Source organism: Electrophorus electricus, chromosome 17 (assembly GCF_013358815.1).
Source record: "Electrophorus electricus isolate fEleEle1 chromosome 17, fEleEle1.pri, whole genome shotgun sequence".
In the NCBI taxonomy this organism is placed as follows: domain Eukaryota; kingdom Metazoa; phylum Chordata; class Actinopteri; order Gymnotiformes; family Gymnotidae; genus Electrophorus; species Electrophorus electricus.
In genome coordinates this window covers 4910063-4930325 of record NC_049551.1, presented here as the reverse complement: position 1 = coordinate 4930325, position 20263 = coordinate 4910063, and the positions used below count along the sequence as shown (strand labels likewise).

The window sequence follows — 20263 nt, the reverse complement described above, 5'->3', positions numbered from 1 at the left end:
AATATAAACTCCTATTTTTACGGTCACATCAAATCCCAGTGTATAAACTGAAGTGCTGACACGATCTAAACAGCCTGCTTCACCTACAACATTTGTAAAAGAGGCATCTCTCGCTTTCTCTTTCTCACTTTCTCTCTCTCCCACATTTTTAAGTTTCTCGGCATTGCTGGGCTGTGGATGTATGCAGACCGAACTGTTGTGCAGGCCTGTATCTTGCTGTCCTGCTCTGGGCCTGCTATCCCCTGCAGGGCAACAGATGTGCACGCATTGCCGCGAGCAGTCATAGCCTGGTGCTTTTCCGGGTATTCTGAAGTGAACTGATGTCTGGAATGGTGGCCAGAAGAACCACATGCTCTCTCACATGCACTTCCCGTGCCTTGATTCTCTTTCCACTCCTTGCAGCCACTGTCTCCCCCAGTGGTCTATTTTCCTCACCTAGTGTATGTGCATAATGTGTTTAAAAACTCTGGAAAAAAACATCAGCTTCCCAAAAGCTGCAGTCTAGATTTTTCTATTTCTTTTAAAAAGGAAACCATATAAAAAGGTTTAATATCCAAATTCAGAGAGAGCTTATTTAAATGCAGTTTATTGCTTTTATGCCATATTTAGGACCCTGTGATATGGACTATACAAAATGCCAAACCCCTCTGGTTGAGGTTCTCCTCATCTTTGTCTAAAGAACCCCTCCCCAGCAACACAGCAGAACCTCATTCTCTATTTCAAAGTCTGCTAAGGATTAGCTGCTGGCAAAAGGGAGGAAATATCTGGTGTGAATTTATGGTCCTGTCGCTGTATCTTATAGGTCTTGTTGGTGTCGGCAGAGCAGTCAGTGTGTCAACTATCTTCATATTTTTATGAGAACCATTTTGAGCTCATTAGAGAATTAGAGAATGTTACAGACTTCACATTAAAATGCTGTTCTACAATGCTGTGTCATGAAGTTTTGTTCCCATCTAGTCCCAGTGCACATCTGTGCTCTCATAGAGATAAAGGCAGTCACATCACAATGGTCATTTTTTTGATACCCCAGCACAAATGGTCAAATGGACAGTTGGAGTGGACCTGGGGCAGCTCTCTCTCCCTCACTCTCTTTCTGCTTCTCTTTCTCTTTCTCTTTTTCTTTCTATCTCTCTCTCTCTCAATCTATGAGCATTTCAAGTAATATTTTCTTTACTGCATTTGTATTGCTTTATTACAATACAAAGCAATGAAAATGCAGTTATTACAGTATTTGTATTGACTTATTACAATATTTAACCAACTGTAGTGTGTATCGAATTGTTTAATAAATCTTGTTGCCTTGTGTTCATCTGAAGTTTAGCTCTTAAGATAGCAATATGTAATTTCAACAATTTAGTACTACCAATTTTCCATAATGTATCCAATTTATTGCACACATTTACTAGCTTAAACTGTAAATTAAGTAAACCTCTGACAAAGCGGACTATTTTGGCATGAAGCAACTTTATAAAATTGGTTCTGCATATTTTCATTACTTACACTGGGTTAGACAATAGAATTGGCTCTTTCTAACATATTTGTTAATAATAATTTGGAGTCAGATAATGTTTTAGGTTTTGCATTTGGTAAACCTTCTTCTGCACCTATTTCCAATGCTGGTTGTAGGTAAGTGGGACTGGAGTAAATATAACTAAAACCCCTACCATGTTTATGTGTGTGTATGTGCGCGTGCATGCGTGTGTGTTTTTGTTTTCATATATGTTAATCTCCACTGGAGTGTAGTAATAATAGTGTTGGACTAATTCTGTGGCATGCTACACTGCAGGATATGACTTGGTTTCAGCCCAGCTGTCTTGACCTGTCTGCTTGGACCTACGTGTTCTTTGCACACACTCAATCAGAGCTGCTATGTCCGCAAGGATGTGCTGTGTCACAGTTTCAACCACAGCTGACATCCATTTCACAGTGATGCCTTGGAACAAAGCAATCTCAGTCAGCTGCTTTGAATCACACAATGATGCTCATGCACATATGTACTCTCTGATTTTTGGGTCACTCCAGTTTAGTTTTGCTGAGCTGATGATAATGCTCATCTTTCTCAAAGGCAAAGGACTGATACCTGTGTGACATTGGCAATAAAACAATTTGCAGCAAATGAGGTTACTGGAGGTCAACCAAGAACCTTAGCTCTCTCATTAGCGGCTCATATGTGAATAGGGTGAAACACAAATCAAATCTTTGTCTTTCTTGCGACAGTTTGGTGTTTGACTTATTGCATTAAGGTATTTGACAGTCTTTTGTTATCGTGTTAAGTGTTTCACAGTTTCCTTTCATTGTGTTAGGTTTTTGACAGTTTCCTCTTATTGTTTTAGGTGTTTCAGTCTCCTCTTATCATGTTAGGTGTTTGACTGTTTTTTGCCTCCTTCCTCTGTGCTGTGTAAAAACTTTAAAATCACTACAAAACTTTAACTCTTTTTAAAACTTGGTTACTGTAATGTACACATTATCTTTCTCTCTCAAGCAGTTTGTCACTTACTTGCTCTGTTTTCTTACTCCTGTAGTACACACAGCACAGTAGTTGTGTACCCATTCTCCCACCCCATTCAGACGCTGTCCCCTGTTTTCTCACAACAAAAACGTCAATTTATCCTACCAGACACAAAAACACCTCCCCAAACACACACACACACACACACACACACACACACACACACACACACACACACACACACACACACACACACACAAAGACAGCAGAGGACTTATCCAGCTAGCTGGGTAAGCACGTGTAGTTAAAAAACGTGATACAAAACGTGTCAGCATGTTCGTGGGTGTATGCATTGGTCTAAATATAATTAGCTCACGTCAGACTTTTGCCGTTGATCGCGTCTTCTGCTTGCATTCCCGTCTCCGTCCAACAGGAGGAGTCATTTTGTCGTTTGTAGCAACTGACCTGATAAGGGTCTATCGATTCCTGTGGGTGAACTTCGGCTTCTGATCATTGTTCACCTTCGCCAATTTGAAGTCTGTCAATGTTTGACAAAAGTAAGCGTTATTGGTTTTCAGTGTGCCACTATCCACATTGTCTAGGTCTAATATAGGGTGTAATATAGAGCACCTAGTATATGCTAATATTGCTTTCTTTTAATATCAGTCTCAGTTGGTTTATGCTCTGGTTTTTGCTTGCTGATAAAGCTACAGGCTATGGACGAGATAATGAGAATGCCACATGCACAAGGACAGCACACCCAGTCATTCTGCGCGTGGCATGAATAGACAGGAACACACCGCGACTGCCTTTCGAATGTTTGCTCGTGCCTGTGATCCGCAGACGTCTACGGCACCACATCACGGAGACGTGGGATTGAACTAGGACTGGAATTTTGTACCATTTGACAAAATTCACTATGATCTGTGTCTCTTTGCAATGTCGCGAAGAACGATAAGCATCCAGAATACATGATAAACGTAAGAAATCGACACACGAAAGCCAAAAACAGGCAAAGAAGGGCACGCAAACAGTACGCAGAGAGGGAAAACGCTGGGTTTAAACACATGGGCTGACAAGAAGGAAGCGAGAAGTATCTTACAAATTTAAAAGGGTTGGAGATTAGAAAAAGGGATAAACAAAGCAAAACAAAGACACGAGACCGGTTATCAAGGGCACCGCGACGCTCGCGAGGGGGGAAGCGTGAACACTCCTCATGTTGTTTTTTCGGATTCTAATTTTTAAAAGCTATTCCTTAATTAGCTGCTTACACTAACGAACACTAATTAAAAAAATAGCTAATAATGTTTTCCCTTTTTGCTATGGTGTTAACAACAGTGACTGAACTCTGTAACTGGAGATCGCTATGCTGTTAGCCTACTTTTTCATTTAATTACAACATGCTCAGAGCACTCTAACAATGTATAACAGTGTTTTATGACATGAACGTTCCTCACCTCTGTACATTTATTAACAATATTTGATTATTCTTATTCTTTTCCATTCTTGTTATGCAAGAAACCCCTGCTGCATTCCTGCTGCATGCCCTTGAAGAGGATATATATACATATTGTGAGAGATAGATAGATAGATAGATAGATAGATAGATAGATAGATAGATAGATAGATAGATAGATAGATAGATAGATAGATAGATAGATAGAGATAGATATGTGTGTGTGTGTGTGTGTGTGTGTGTGTGTGTGTGTGTGTGTGTGTGTGTGTGTGTGTGTGTGCATACAAATGGATCCTCTTCAAGAGCAGGTAGATGAAAGGAGCCTGTCATGGGTTTGGATCTGCCACTTAATGGAAAGAGGCCCTATACTGGCTGGCTAGTGGCACAGCACACAATCACAGATGAGACCTCAGCCATGTGTTAATGGCGCTCCTGCTGTTTTCCAGAGAGAATAAGACTGATAGACAGTATATTCAGCTTCACATATGGGCAAAGACCCTTGGGAGGACCCCCAGCAAATGCCCTTCTCTTTTTGTATATTTTCATCTGTTTTTCCACATAGACTCATAAAGGGAGCTGTACAATTATAGTGTGAAAAAACTCTGCTGTACACCTACAGAACCCAAAACTATAGCAGAATAATGCTTCTATCACTGTGGGCTCTAAAAGTAAAAAAAATACTATTACAGCATAGAATAGAATCTTAAATGCAGTGTGTTGGTAAATTCATTGCAGCAATTATTTGCTGAGGGGTGATTTCCAATTTTCCAGGTTAGTAAACAAAAGCGTAGTTTGAAGCAGATGGTGCCCCTTCAGTAATGAAATGATGCCATCACTCTTCTTCACATTAGCCTGAGCTGCCAGCATTCTTGCAGGACACTGCTGGTGGTGTCCCACTTGTTTGCCATTCTGTTAAAAATCTTGAATCACTGCACAACCTTCTCAGATTAACACCAGGTTGAAGACATGGTGCACTGCCCTCTGTGTCCCACCCATCCTCCGGCCGAATTTCCTCGAGCTGTCTTTGGCCAACTAGGAGCAGAGGAAGGAGGAGACAGGAGCGTTGTGAAGAAGGGAAAGCTGCCATGGAGCAAGGCAGGTTCTCAGGGGTGTGATAAGACGTTGGTATTGTGCCCCTTTAACGAAACAATGCCTGAAAAACACTGCGGCATATCTGAGCCTAATCCCTGCAGATCAGAGACACAACCACAGTTCTCAATGGAGACACTGATGGACTTAAATGATGAGAAATATCTACATTGCATGTGTGTCTGGGAGGACATTTATCTCAGTTTATTTCAGTAATGCATTTTAGTCTCCAATTTTGACCTAATTTATTTTTGGACGTCCTCTGCACACACACACACCTTTCATTGCAAACTTTGAATGCAATCACGCAATGACAACAACATCAAGCAAGCATCAAGGTCAGCGACATAGAGTGCAGAAAGCAGGTGGCAGGTCTGTGTAGCCCAGGGGTGTTGCTAGGGTGTTCCATTTGGATTTTGTTCTGGAATGGCAAGAGCTGAGCATAATTTTGGTTGAGGACTGAATTTTCTGGACCCTGGGTGCAAACCTAGAGAGAGGGCATTCTTCCTAGAGAGAGGAGGTTTTAGATGGAGATAGAGAGGGTTTTGTGTGGATTTACTGTTGGGTCCCCATGTCTGCATGGGTTGCTGCAGGGTCTGCGGTTTCCTCCCACAGTCCAAAAACATGGTTCGGTCAGCTGGTTACTTTAAATTGTCCTGGTGTGACGGTGTATGTGAATGACTGTATGTCTGCATGCCCGGTGATGGATGGTGCTCTGTCCTGGGTATTATACACCCTCCAGTTCCCTACACCCAACACAGTCCCCCAGGGTGGAATTGGCCGCTGCTTCTCACCGATGTGTGTGCTGTTTGGTTGTAAAAGCAGAGTGTTGATTGCAAAAGTATCTGCTAGAAAGTATATTTTTATGTGTTTCACCTGTGTTCCTGTTAAAGAGATAAAAGTCGGAAACTGAGAGGAAAATTGGTAAGATTACTATCAGAATCTTGCACCAGAAGCTAATTCAGTATGCTAAAGTTGTAAGTTTGTTCCCTGCCCTGCTTATAAAATATGCATTTTTAATTGGAGGAGCTGTTACTTATCTATCTCTTTCATTACAAACATTTGTTACAGTACATCTCCAGCAGATAAGTGCTGTCTAAGTGCGAGTTTAGCCTGTATTGCCTGAGTTCTTGCTAAAGGATGATTGAATGCTTGAATAGTTGATGCTTGTCATGTTTCATGGGGATCTTCATAAGAGCTTCAGTCTGAGAGCGCTGGGAAAACATTGGCCGTTCCGCATTGACCTTGTTTTCCATTTTCTTCTTGTAGTGAAGCAACAAAGAGGTTGATTGTGTGTGAAAGGGTTTCCTCCCTTCCACTCTTTATGTCCATGTGTGATGGGATTCCAAGTTTTTTCATTTTCAGAATAGGATTATAGGACTTAATGTACTTAATGGATTTACTATAGGACTTAATGTGTTTTATTTGGTGAATGAAACTAGACGTGTGTGTTTGTGTGTGTGTGTGTGTATGTGTGTGAGAGTGAGTGAATGAGTGAGTGAGTGAGTGAGTGAGTGTGTGTATATGTGTAAAGGGAGCACTACTCTCACTGTGGAATAATTTGATAGAATAGCCTAGGAGTCTGCCCCTGCTACTGCTGGACTAGATAATTGGCCCCTGCTACTGCCAGACATGAACTGGTGTGTTTGTGTGTGTTTGCTTTTTTATTAAAGAGAAAGCAGTTCTGTCTCTAGTGGCATGATTATTACATGACTATAGAATTGGCTCAGAGCTTGTGTTATTAGTTATTCTCCTCAGCACCATCTGCACAGGTGCTGTCCAGTTCCCTCCAGATCCGCTGCTGTAAGGTTTGGTGGTCTCATCTGATTCTGTCTGATGCTTGGCCTGACTCCTTCATCATCACTGAGACCTGTTGCATACACAGCACTGTTTCCATAGGGATCCTCCCAGCACCGAGGCCAGAAGTGAAGTATCATGCTCACACATAGCACACGAGATTCTTGGCCATGCGTTGTGTCATGGTGGAGTCAATTTTACACCGTCACAAGCCTAATTGAAGTGCACAAATATATTCAATCGATTTCCAGGCAGCATTCGAGGAATGCCCTATGCTTGTTCTCACACTTCTTTGCCACTAACAGTTGTTAAAGGAGTAAAGAGATGACCACAGAGTGCATGAGATGAAGCTTCTTACCTGTTGCTGTTTGTTTACAACGTTTATATAAATCCTCAGTAAAAGATATGGAAAGGTATACTTCATTCAGCTTCACTACTGCTTCTGAGAGACAGAGCTTTTTCTGTGACTAAAAATATCATTGTTTATACACACTTCAGTATTAAAACATTACAGCCTTGATTTCATTTTAATAAAGCAGTCATGTATTTAGTATAATGTATGTTTTGGCACCTTATATATATAAGGTGCCTCTATATATATATATATATATATATATATAAGGACAGGTCAAATCTCATTTACAAATGAAACACAAAAATGACACTTTAGTAAATACAAATCACAAGATTATCTGTCACCAATGAAATTAAAGGAAACACTTTGTAATATACATGGCTTCACTGTAAGTTTTGTGAAATACTTACTTTGAAATTGATTTCTCCACAACAGCAGAGATAAGACACCCTGAGCTGTGCATACTGACAATTAACAAGTTTTCGTTAAAAAGGCAGATTTGGCCATCTTGGCCAAACTACATTTCCCACGAGTCTCCTTTGAGGTGAGCAAAAATAGCCACTGTCCAAGGATGTCATTTACTCGTTGATGGCGCCTGGTGAAGGCTTGCTCCGCATGCCATCAGTCACCGCCCGAGATGTCTCAGTCACAAACAGCCGTGGCATCCAGACGAACGTGACGATGCGCTTGTACTCCTTGCGGAAGTTCCGGTTGAGCAGGCCATAGATGATTGCATTGAGGCAGCTGTTGAAGTAGGCCAGGAAGTAGCTCATAACGAACAGCCATTCTGGGATGCGTGGTGCCATGACCTCGGGGTCAGAGGCCACCACCAGGCCAATGAGGTTGAGTGGCGCCCAGCACACGGCGAACAGCACGAACACCACGAACATGGTGAGGAAGTTGCGCAGGTCGCTGGGTCGCACCCGCTGCCGCTCACCGCTCTTCACCTTGTGACGCACCCGGATGACCAGTGCCCAGATGCGCAAGTAGCAGAAGGTCACCACGGTGATGGGCACCAGGAAGTGCACGACCACCACAGCCACTGTGTAGGTGCTGCTGGCCGTCTGTGTGAACGTGCAGGAGTAGACACGTGGGTCATAGCTCAGCGAGCCCACGAACAGGTTGGGCAAGATGGCCAGCACAGTCAGCATCCAAATGAGTGCCACCAGGAGCACCGTGTTGCGCGAACTGTAGAGGCGTCCATAGGAGAAGCTGTGGCAGATGTAGCAGTAGCGGTTCACAGCGATGCCTGTGATGTTGAACACTGAGCCGATCACACTCAGGCCCATGAGGAAGCCACTCACCTTGCACTGGGTGTTGCCCAGCGACCAGCCGTCATGGAAGAGTGCGTATAGCACCAGTGGGTACGGGTAAAAGGCCACCACCAGGTCAGCAAAGGCCAAGCTTACCACAAACACGTTTCCTAGGGGAAGGGGGTGGGGCAGAGGAAGAGTGAGTGAGAGAGTAGGGAAAAATTGGAGAAGGAGTGGGAGGGAATGACAGAGGAGAGGAGGAAGAGGAGAAAGAAGAAAATAGAGAGAGAGAAGGGGGGCTGAAGGTTGAATCAGAATTCATTTGTACAAGAAGTCCTTTGGTCACCATAATTGCACCATAACAGTGGTTAACCTTTTACAGTGCAAGGCCATGGAAGCTTTTTTCACCTGCTGCCCTCCTGCAATTAATGCCCTGCATATATTACCTTCATTTATCGCTCATGTTATTTCAACCTGCGATCTTGTTGGTTAGTCATCATGCTGGCACTTGCAGATTGGACTATGTCCAATCACAAAGGAACACTTGGGGATGATTAATGCAATTGGGCTCCATACTATACTATTCCACTTATTGCTGGCCCTATTCCATGAATTTGCATCTGGATTATCTAGCCACCTGCAAATATATCACAGAAAGCAAACCAGTATGTATCATGAGGTTACCCTGATTGATTGTATTGGGGTGTGACTTGCTATGCCCAATAACCACATGATCTTTGCCCCAAACTGCTTAGATCTCCTTATCTCTCAGACAAAGATGGAAACATTCACCAACACACACACACACACACACACACACACACACACACACACACACACACACACACACACACACACACACACACACACACACACACACACACACACACACACACACACACACACACACACACACCTATAGCCATGCAAGGTTAAACAGCAAACCACTTCCTCATTTGTTATAAACAATAGGTTCAATGCACTTATCTGGATGAAATGATAATTGCAGATTAAGTTAAGGTCTTGAGGACAGAATAACAACCCAGACAAAATTTTATAAAATATCTTACACTGAGAAAATCTAATAAGAAAACGGTCAACTTGTGAAAAACTGTTTTATATAATGACAAAATGAGACTAATCTGATACAAATACATTCAGTTCTTTTTTCTGTGCCATATGAAAAGCTCACTGTTTGATTTTGAAGTCAGAGATCTTAGCAAAGTGGAACTCGCACATCCACCCAGTTCAGCATTGTCAGTCAGAGAGCCAAACACTCCCCTCCTTTCTCAGCAATCTCATTACTCACTAAGCATCTGATGTGATATGATCCCTTCTGTTAGCTACAGAGGTAATCTATCAGTGTGTGTGTGGGGGTGGGGGGACGACAGAGAGAGAGAGCAAGATAGAGGCCTTTAATGAGAGAGCAGAGCGGAATGTCCAAGGCTGACCGATACTAAGGCCAGAGAGGATTACCATGTCCCTGAGGGTCATAGGAATAAAGGAATGTACCCCTATTCTCTTGTCAAACTGTGTATGCTCAGACGTGTGCAACCTCAGCTCCAGACCCCTCTACTGACCAGATACACAAGGAGAAGGTGGATGACAAGACAAAGCTGACCCTCACGCAATATTCTTTAAGGAGCCTGATCAACTTTAAAGGGAAAAAAATCTACAAAGCCCCGCTAGGGGAACTTATTTCTGTCATGCACTCCTAATGGACTGGAACTGGGCCATGCGATTACTCTATCTGGAGATAGTAAATCTAAACAAAGGTGTGAGCCGGTATAGAGGCTTAGAATGAAGGGGTTCATAGCGTAACATCATGGGCAAGATAACCATGAAGCAAAGTCAAAGTGGTTGAATGCTGTACAGTATTTGCCTTGTCATAATATTCTCAAATTTTTAATTAATTGATACTATAGTTTTGTTGTATGAAGTGGGAAAAATCAGTACAAAATAGATTATTTAGTTGTGAAACTACTTTTCTTTCACTTTTTGAACACAACAGATGGTCCAATCTCCCAAGGACGCTTATAACGTTAAACCATGGCGGTGAATTTTGTGTGAATTTTAGATATTAGAAATTCTCGGCTGATATTAGGAATTCTTGGCTGTCCAACACGTTTTCCACACGGATGTGTCTGAGCACTTCATGTTGCACTGCTGCACGCCTCACTTTAAGGGTGCCGCTGTCCATGGTGCTTCATATTCACCATGAATACTGTTTCATGTACCACATGGGGTGTTTTATACATGAAAAAAGGCTCCTTCGTGGATATTCCGAGGGCACATCTTTCAGTGTAGCCAGTTGACCACTGCATACAATCTGCTCTGAACTAAATTTTACACTGCTCCCATTGCGGGACTAACGCGCAACTTCTAAGAGAGTGGTGCGGCATTATGGAGAATCACATGCAGTCTGATGGGAGCGCTAATTAGCGCTGGTTTTCTGTTCATCACAGTTGCAGGAAAAAGGAACTTGAAACCTCTCCGGTCTCTTCCTCGAAACCTATTATCTCTCATTGTGAAAGTAAAAGCAAAAGTTAGTTAATTCTTTGTTGCACATTTCCAGGCAAGCTTGATTGTTTATAGTGCACTTCTTTATGTGGTTACATGTTTTCCTGTTTTCATTATTTGTCACTTGGCTTGCATTATATTTTCAAATCAAACAGTTCACACGTTGAATTGCAATCCCATCAATTTAAAATCATTAAACATCAATTGAGCTACAAGTTCTTTACTGCTATAACATCTGATTCATTATTTATATTTACATTTATGGAATTTAGCAGATGCTCTTATCCAGAGCAACTTACAAAAGTTCTTTGTCAGTTACTCATAGAGTATATCCTAGTACAGTACAGTAGGTTAGAGTCCAATATACCAATGAACTTGAATGCTATAGAATACAGGGATCAATGCTGATACCTAGAAGTACAAAATACATAGGCTCTATCTTAAACATTGATAAGTGCAATAAACAATAAGTGCTAGAGTTTGTTAAACAACATAAACAATACCCTACCATAAGTACTAATTTAGTCAGTCAATATGGGAGCAGGGTCAGTTGTCCTTTAAATATTCTGCAAATAGATGAGTCTTCAGTCTGCGTTTGAAGACTTCAAGGGACTCTGCTGTCCGGACAGCAAGTGGGAGTTCATTCCACCATCTTGGAGCCAAGACAGAAAATAGTCTCGATGCTTGTCGTCCATGAGACCTGAAGCAAGGTATTTCAAGCCGGGCCATACTTGAGGTTCGAAGTACATTATTTGTAGTGACTGAGGCTACTAGACTTATTTTGGTAAGGTTTATGAAATTTGAATTTGATCTTAATCCATTGATTATAAAGATGTATATGTTGGTAACCTTCCGCCAAAATGCTAAGCCTTTAGGCATGTAAAGCTTATCCTAGTTAATCCTTCCCATTGCTAGACCCATCCCCCCACTGCTGTGTTCACTTTGCTGGCTTCTTGTAGCTTCTCATATCTGATTTAAAACCCTGATGCTTGCACCCACAGCTCTATAAAAATCCCACTATGGAAAATGTGCCATTTTATTGGCCGCATTACAGCCTGAGTCCAGCACCATGCCTGCCTTGAGCAGGAATCAAGAGGACGCCTTCATTTAAGCTCACCCAAGATGTTTAATTAACAACCTTAGAGCTACTGGTTCAGCACCACCATGCAGCAGTGGTCTGGGTGACTCGCTCTTTCAAAAATGCCCTTCTCTCCCTAAAAGACTTGTATATTTGTAAAATGTTTGTGCAGAACCCAGTGTGTGGCTAAATGTAATATGTTTTAAAAAGTATTCAGTCACTACCACAAGCTGACCACTTGCACATTCAGTCTTATTAAGTCTCTGCCCTCGTCAGTATGCCATTCTCTTTTCCACATATGCTGCTATTCAGACCTCGACTTGAATAAGACATCTCCTCCTGCACATGGCAGTCTCTCTAACCAAAAAACTCCCATCTTTCTCAGGTTCCAGTCATCCAATTTCCTGGCTCTAAATGGCAACATGGCAACCTTTGGTTTTCTTTAAAGTGGAATGAATGAGTCAGGACAACGTGATTATGATGGCTCATTATGTCTCTCTCTCTCCTGCACTGAACTGGGAAGGTGATGTTGCAAACATTAACACTAGCATTACTGACATTTGGGCAGCGTTAACAAGTCGAGCTGCTCCTTTGATGTTGTATATAGGCATTAGCATGCACATTTATGAATGTTAAAATATGTAGCTTAAGTGAGTCATAAGACTATGTATTTTAATTTTGGGCTGATGGAAACAGGTCACAGAATGCTATGGGATTCAGTCTTTAATCAGCCTTAAGATTTAGGTTCCGGAAATGTAGTTTCAGAGCTCTAACACATAACAACAATTTAATGATCTGATATGGAACTTTGGAACAAATTTTGCCCGATGCTCAGAAGACTGAGCCAATCTTTTGTATATTGATACGCATCTATTTTTGATTCTTAGATTTCTGAGATTAGTTCTATTGGACACTCAGCCTCCAGATTGTAGAGTAAAAAGCAATTGCTGTGAAAATATTGACTGTGGCAGTCTACACTCATAGTCTTGTTGATCCCAGATGTCATGATTCCCGCAACAAATCTGGATTTAGGGTAGAACGACATGGATCAATTTTTAGAATGACTCTTACAAAGTCCATTTAAAGGGGTGCCAGGCTTAGGTCACATGATTTCACTTGAGTTAAACTCAAGTCATGCATATGCTGATTTGTAACTTATTTGTGAGACTCAGCTTTACGTAGAAAATGCAGTCAGGGCTTGACTTTGACTAGTGGCAAGTTAGTGACCGCAACTCAATTTGACTTGCTTGAATGTGAGCTCTGAGATTACTTGCTTGACTACTTGTTTAACTTGAGACTGCATTTGAGGCATATTTGTGACTTATTTTCACCTACTCACACCTCTGTTCATTTCTATTCAGCAGAAGTTATATGAACACTGCATGTGTTTAATCAAGCAAACTCACATTTGTAGGTGTTAATTTAAGCAATCTGACATTTATAGGTGTTAATCAAATAATGATACATTTGCTTACATTTACATTTGCATATTTATGGAATGAGATAGAACAAGCAGTTCAGATAAGGCCTGTATCATCCGACCCCTGCAACTCATGCAGAATACTGGTACACAGCTTGTGTTCAACTTCTGCTCTGTGTTCTGGCACCTGGTGGTGGAATGAACTCTCTCTGCCTGTCCATAAAGCTGACACACTGTATATGTTTAAACAACAACAGACAATTCACCACTTCACAAAGCACTGAATCACTAAGCACATTCTCTTCTTTTTCACTCTAGCTAGGGCTTTGATTGATAGTATTCTTGACACTGATCCATTTATGCTCACATGATGATATGGATTTCACAGAGACTACAAAGGACATCTGTAAGTCATTCTGAACAAGGGTGTCTGCCAAATTCTGGAAATGTAAATTCAACATTCCAGTTGTCATACCTACTAGCCTGGACTCCGTTTCCCAGCATCCTTCCGATGTTAGCTCTCCTGTCGCTCAACCCAGATCTTCCAATAGACACACGCTCACCAGATTTGCCTCTCCTGCTTACTGACTCATTCCACCTGTCCCCATTTAGCTTTCCCTTTGCCTGGCCCATGTTCTGGTTGCTCTCTCTCTGGCTTTGAACCTCTGCTTGGCCAACAACTTCCGCTCTGGATTACCCCTTTATTAATGAAGCCAAATATTGGTCAAATATCTGCAAGTGTCTCATTCTGTTCCTGTGCATTACACCAATAATATTGAATTTCAAGAATTTTGCTCAAGTCTTACAACTATCATTAACTGACCATTCAACTGAAGTCAACAAAAATGACTAAAATGCAAAGTCTGACATCTGCAAAAAATGTCTCCTGTATGTGGACATTTCCATGTCAGTTATCAGTTATATATCAATTATCTGTATCATAAATAAATAAATGGTATTTTATGATTCAAAAAGTTTCCGAAGTTCCTGACTGAAGTAAAAGAAGCCACAGGATGTACAGGATGTACAGACTTTAACAGCAGAAGGTGCCATTTTTACATCTCTCTCTCTCTCCTCCATCACACTCATGTGTAAATGGTGAAATCTCACCATCTGATGGCACAACACCATTCACTAACAATAATCCCTTTTCAACTAAGCCAGGCAAAGGTGAAAGGTCCCACCATTCATTAAAGGCACAACAGGTCTTTTTTTTGGAGTATTGATTAAGATATAGCACACCTTTCATCCATGAGCCTAATAATCTGAGAAATAGATGTATATGACAGAAATATTAGGTGTATGTCTAATTAATTAAATCTTAGATTCATCAAATCTGCTACATGCTGGAAACAATATCAATTTATAAAACATAGCAATGATACCACATAATAATACCATGGTTGCAAGAATCTATGATGCCATCATACACAATAATGACATTATCTTCTGCCCTGTAGAGATCGCAGGTGTACAATACATTTTTAGATAACAAAAACAAATTTTAGTTCAGTTGCAGTCCGAGAACTTCGAGCACTCAAAAACTACACCCATCTGTTTTCCATCTTGAGTTTGCTTAGCTCCAATGCACACTTACTACCTATCTGCCAGAGAAATACTACCTGTGAGATATACTGAACACATCTCAGTAAAGTTGGACTGATGACGGTTGAAGGAAAAATTTCCCTCCGTCCCCCACTGAGGGGAGTTGAAATCTGGCAGTGTTCCCGCTTCAGCCTAACGAGCTGCTATGAGAGTCTGGCGCATGCAAATGCCGACTCTGGGAGACAGAGCCACGTCTATCAGAGGAAGGAGATGTAAGACACGGGGGATGTCTTTGAAGCCCAACTGACCGGCAAGGGTCTTGTTAATGTACATTCGGCACCCACTTTGAAGTCCCCAACACCTACGCTTGGCAGATGCAAAAACTACCAAGGGAGTCGACATCTTGCACAAGCAGTCTCTCATCCCCCCGCACACACGCTCAGTGTGCCATACACTTGAACCAGTGTTAGTGTTAGTTCTCAACAAGGCCAGCCCCAGACAGAGGTACATCTCACACTTTCTAAAGGAGACTACTTTACTGATTACTGAACACTGAAAATGTAAAAGTTCATTTTAGTTTTGAACATAAAGGGCCTCCCTCCACCCTGTAAAAAGCAAATTTCAAGTATTTTATTAATATCAGCCTATATATCAACATATTTTTGCCATAATAACACATTTTTGAATAATAAAAGACAGAAGAAAGCATGAAAGGAATTACCTCTCAGTACAGTCTAGAAATAGGAATGTCAACAACATTAGCATCACAGCGCCGATGCAAAAATGCCTAATTGGACTAAATGAGCACATCTATGTCTTTCACCAATGAGAGAAACTTGCAGAATTTGGTTGTCACCTTTTCATCTTTTGAACAAATCTGATCATTTTTGTTTGCAGAAAACTGAGCTTCAGCACTGAAGCGCTTTTGAATAGGACAGTGAGTTCATTTACTTTCACGGGGTACTCATTCTCCACTGAAGACAGACATCAGCTCACCTTAGCATTGATTTATTCATGTATTCGTTTGGATATTTCTTTACTGTCTCCTCCACTTATGCTCATTTATAGATATTTAAAGCATTTAGCTTTGGGTGACAACAACGCATCTTAGCAGAGTGAACTGTTAATTACAGGATAGTGTCTCCAAACATTCTTTTTCTTACATCCAGGAACATGTATATGACCATGAAGCTGATTCACAGCTGAGCTGAGGCACCATGATAAGACACACATTTGGAATTCTTATTCTTATTTTGCTGTTGACAATATCACATAAACAGCGTGGGGATGTGTGTCTGCAACGCTCCAAACATGATTGGCAGTGAGCATGGCGTGATGTTTGATGGGTGTGAAGATTCAGTGGGTTCACACCTTCTTCAGCCTGATAATGGCTCATGGAGGGGAGGGGAGGGGAACTCAGTAGACACAGGCAGTAGTCTGAGCTTGATGACGTATATACAGATGAGTGGGAAAATAAAATGTGGAAGTAGCAATACAGTCAGTGACTATAGCGATGTCCAATAGTTTTTTCTTTGTTTCTCAACATCCTTCTCCAGTCAATATGACTAAAATGACTTCAGCTATACAAACAAGTGCTGGCTGAATGCTTCAAGTCCTAAAAGTAGTTTAATAACCACAGATGACAATGAGCCTCTGCTTTGGTGTTCAGTCATTGTTTCTACACTGCTGGGCTTGAATGGCCCTCTAAGCTCTTCTGATGGGACCATGAGATATCATTAGCTAGTATTATACAAATGATACTGGATTCATTTATTTCACAGCAGAAATATGACATTTATAGCTGGATGATGGCCCAGCTCTGAGCACAACATAGGGAATGGGTATTAAGTGCTTTAAGGGCACAATGGATGACATGTCATAACTAGAACCCCAGTACTGGCTGCGCTCTGGATCAAAATCCCAACACCAACCACACCCAATTAGGTCTGGCATTCAAAGTGATGGCCCTTCTGTTGCTGGCTTGCTTCTGTTATGACTAAGGTTTCTACTGTCGTTATATTATACATTTGTAACATTATCCAACCGGTCTGACGTTTGCGGATATAGAAGGGGTTTTTATTTACAGCGGAGCGATCAGCAATCGTGATAATGAAACGGGAGAGGGTCAATGCCAGAGTAGTCAGAGTGAACAAATCCAAGGGACATAATAGAATCACAGAGAAGAACCAGTACAGAGTCAAAACCAGAAGACAATCAAAGGAGGCAGACAAATCCAAAGGAGCAGGTGAAACAGAAAGATCAGGCAAAACAAAACAGGTTGGTAAAGGCAAAGTGAGAAAATACACAAGGAAACGCTCAGTATACGCAGTAGAATAGCAGCAATCCTTCGTAGAGACTACACGGAACAGAAAAGAATAAATAGGACTGCAATAATTAGAAACAGGTGACATTAAAAATCTGGTGACGAGAATCTGGTGAGGTTGTGCCGGGGGGAAGCCAGGAGTTGTAGTTACAAACGGGGCAACTGCATGACAGCATTAAACTATATATTATAACAATACATTAATGTAAAAATAGATGCTGTATATTTGCAACTATTGAACCCCAAAATCCATTCCTAAAAAAACTGTAGTAAGTTTAATCAACACATCCATAAAAGCAAAGTTACCATCAGAGCAGACACTACATCAGTTCTACCTTTCGATGGTAGTTTTACCAGCTGCTTTCATTCCTTAGAAAAGCTTTTTTTTCCACTTTTTTGACACCTGTTTTCTGAATTATAATGGATTTATTTACCCACCTGTATTTTGACCCCTGCTTTGTGTTCTGATACTGAGTCTTGCTCTGACCTGAATAAAAGTACTCATATTTGTACTCATACATACAACCTACTGCCTATGGCTTCCTCACACTGCAATCAAGTCCAACTTCAAATCCCTGCATGTTGCATAATAAGATACCAGGAGAAATAAGAAATTAGAGAATTCTTTAATGTCAAACAAAACTGTTTCTTGATTTCTTTTTACATTCAGTTAAATGTTTTTTCTTGCGCATGGACATTCCTTACACCCCTCCTGGGAACTTGTTCTCCTACAGCTTTTTATTAAAAAAAGAATGACATTCAATTTCAAGTTTTCTACAGTTGCATTCCTTGGAATAAAATTCATATCTCAAAACATTTACCAGCATCCAAAAACTCCTTCAGGCAAAAAACAAAAAACAAACAAAGAAAACTGCCAATTTTTACGATCAGTCTCAAGAGCTAATCTATTACACACATTATGCTTCTGATAATGTTTGTTAGAAATGGGCACAATGCAAATTAATAGTCTGACTAACATTTACAAGTGGCTTTGTAAACTAAGTTGCTGTAACTATCATTATTATAATAAAACGGCTTTCATTTTAAGCAGATTTGAATATGAAAAAATTACTTTTCAAAACTATAAATATTTGCTCATGGGTGTGTTTATTTAATTAAAAAAACAAACTCATGAATATCATATTTCAGCAAGTCTTTTTAGACATAGTGAGCATCTGGATTTACTCACTCATCTTCTGGACATCACCCATACTTCCACTCCTGTGTCAAGGCCTAATTACTATTCACCCACACAGTCTGTAAAAAACCACTAACATGTTTGAAAACATTAGAATATATAGAGAAGCATGAGTTTAGGAGTAGAAATATGATTATTGGGGAAATTATCACCTCCAAAGTAGACTGTGATATGTCACACACAAAGAAATAACTGATGACTTAATGGTATTTTAGCTTTCATGCTGGAGGACATCATTCTTGTCATCTTGCATATGTGACATCTCATATGATGGTCCTTTTGCATATTTGTTATCTGTTTACCTGCAGTGTATTTCTTATTACATATCTCATAATTAACAACAATAACTCTACAAAGAATTTCTCTCATCTTCCGGCATTATCGGACAAATTAAATTTAATTACAAGGTCCTTGACAGCCAGAAACGGCGCTAAAAAATGGAAAGGTTTGTATTTAGTGGGTTTGTTAATAATCACTACATAATTAATCCACAATATTCCCTTTTAAAATGTGTAGGTCATTGGCACGTGAACAGCCGAATACGACATCAATGACAAGCACACATACAGATATGTACTCCGCACGTGCAGCAGGCATAACGCTCAAACCCTTCCACAGGTTTGGCAGCAATTCCTGCTGATCGTCTGGGCTTGCAAACAGAAAAAGATCTCACCTGACCTTCGCACCTGAAGTTTCCACCAAAAATGTACACGAGCGTGTCACACAGGAAAATGTGTTAGGTAAACAAAAATAAAACAGAAGAATCATACACACCTGCATTTCTCAGTTTACGATTCCGAAAGACCGAAATGATCACCAACAAGTTCCCTACAATATCGACCACGGTGGTGAAGATGAGTATGCTGGCTAGAACCGCTACAGCCCAGGCAGGGCGTGCGCTCGGACTCAACGCGCGACCGACTGGTCCCAGGTCCGTGAGGTTCCTCCGAAGAGGAATGCTTTCTGACATGCCGGGATAATCTCAGGCGTCAACAACTCTTCCGTGATCCGGTGCACAGTACATTCAGTAGATCATTCAAACTATCTGTAACATTAAAAGGCTCAAATGAATTCTTTGTGGTTATTGAGAAAAAAAGATTAGCCTGGGTTATATAAAACGAACACTTACAGTGGTCCATATATATTTTCTTCCATTACCGTTAAAATTTCAAAATACTTTTAAACTTTCTCTGAATGGCAAGTGCATTTGATGGATTAGGAAAAATGCTCTAAATCTGATCATAACTGAAATAGCCTACACGAATTTGTTTGGTAAAAGAGAGGGAAAAGCGGCAAAGCGCAAACCGCTGCATCTTCCTGGTACCTAGTTCATTTGCGTGCACACATTGGCACCTGGTGCAGCGTGGCTGTTTTTCCCGCCTCGCGCTACACTTAAAACTAGTGAGGACGTTTAAAAAAGCCCACCGCGCGCCGTGCCTCCCTGTGGCGACGTTCCACTTGCTTTGAATTATTTTTAAGTAGCAGCTACTGTTCTGCATTGCAAATCCATCGCGCTATCACAGCAGGCCAGCCGAAGGTCTGGCGTTCGTCGAGAGAGTGGACAGATCACGAACCGACCGTGTCGTTTGCCCCGCGGCAGTCAACAGCGCGAGTACATTTTTGGTCCACGCGCTGTAAATTAGTCACCTAGTGCTCAGAGTGGGTCGGAGCGTGCGGGAAATGTTTCCATCGACGAGGCAAACTTAGTTTTAGCTGCCTTCAATCTGTTGCATGAATGGGTATGAAGTTGGAAATAAGTTCCAGTTCCAGTTTTTCCATC

General features: G+C 41.1%; 1 protein-coding gene across 1 annotated transcript; it reads right to left on the bottom strand.

Moving 5' to 3' along the window:
- Nucleotides 1–7724: 7724 nt before the first annotated feature.
- Nucleotides 7725–19453, bottom strand: mtnr1bb (melatonin receptor 1Bb). The gene is made up of 2 exons (XM_027016995.2): nucleotides 19258–19453; nucleotides 7725–8569 (listed from the first exon to the last, which is right to left on the bottom strand). Exons 1-2 carry the CDS (start codon nucleotides 19451–19453, stop codon nucleotides 7725–7727), a joined length of 1041 nt encoding a protein of 346 aa, XP_026872796.2.
- Between the last annotated feature and the right edge of the window lie 810 nt (nucleotides 19454–20263).

Bases quoted from the DNA above. Each gene is read 5' to 3' on its own strand.
- mtnr1bb (XM_027016995.2), bottom strand. From the start codon at position 19,453: ATGTCAGAAAGCATTCCTCTTCGGAGGAACCTCACGGACCTGGGACCA. The intron at 8,570-19,257 runs GTGTGTATGATT...CCCTTCCCCTAG, and splicing joins TCGTAAACTGAGAAATGCAG to GAAACGTGTTTGTGGTAAGC.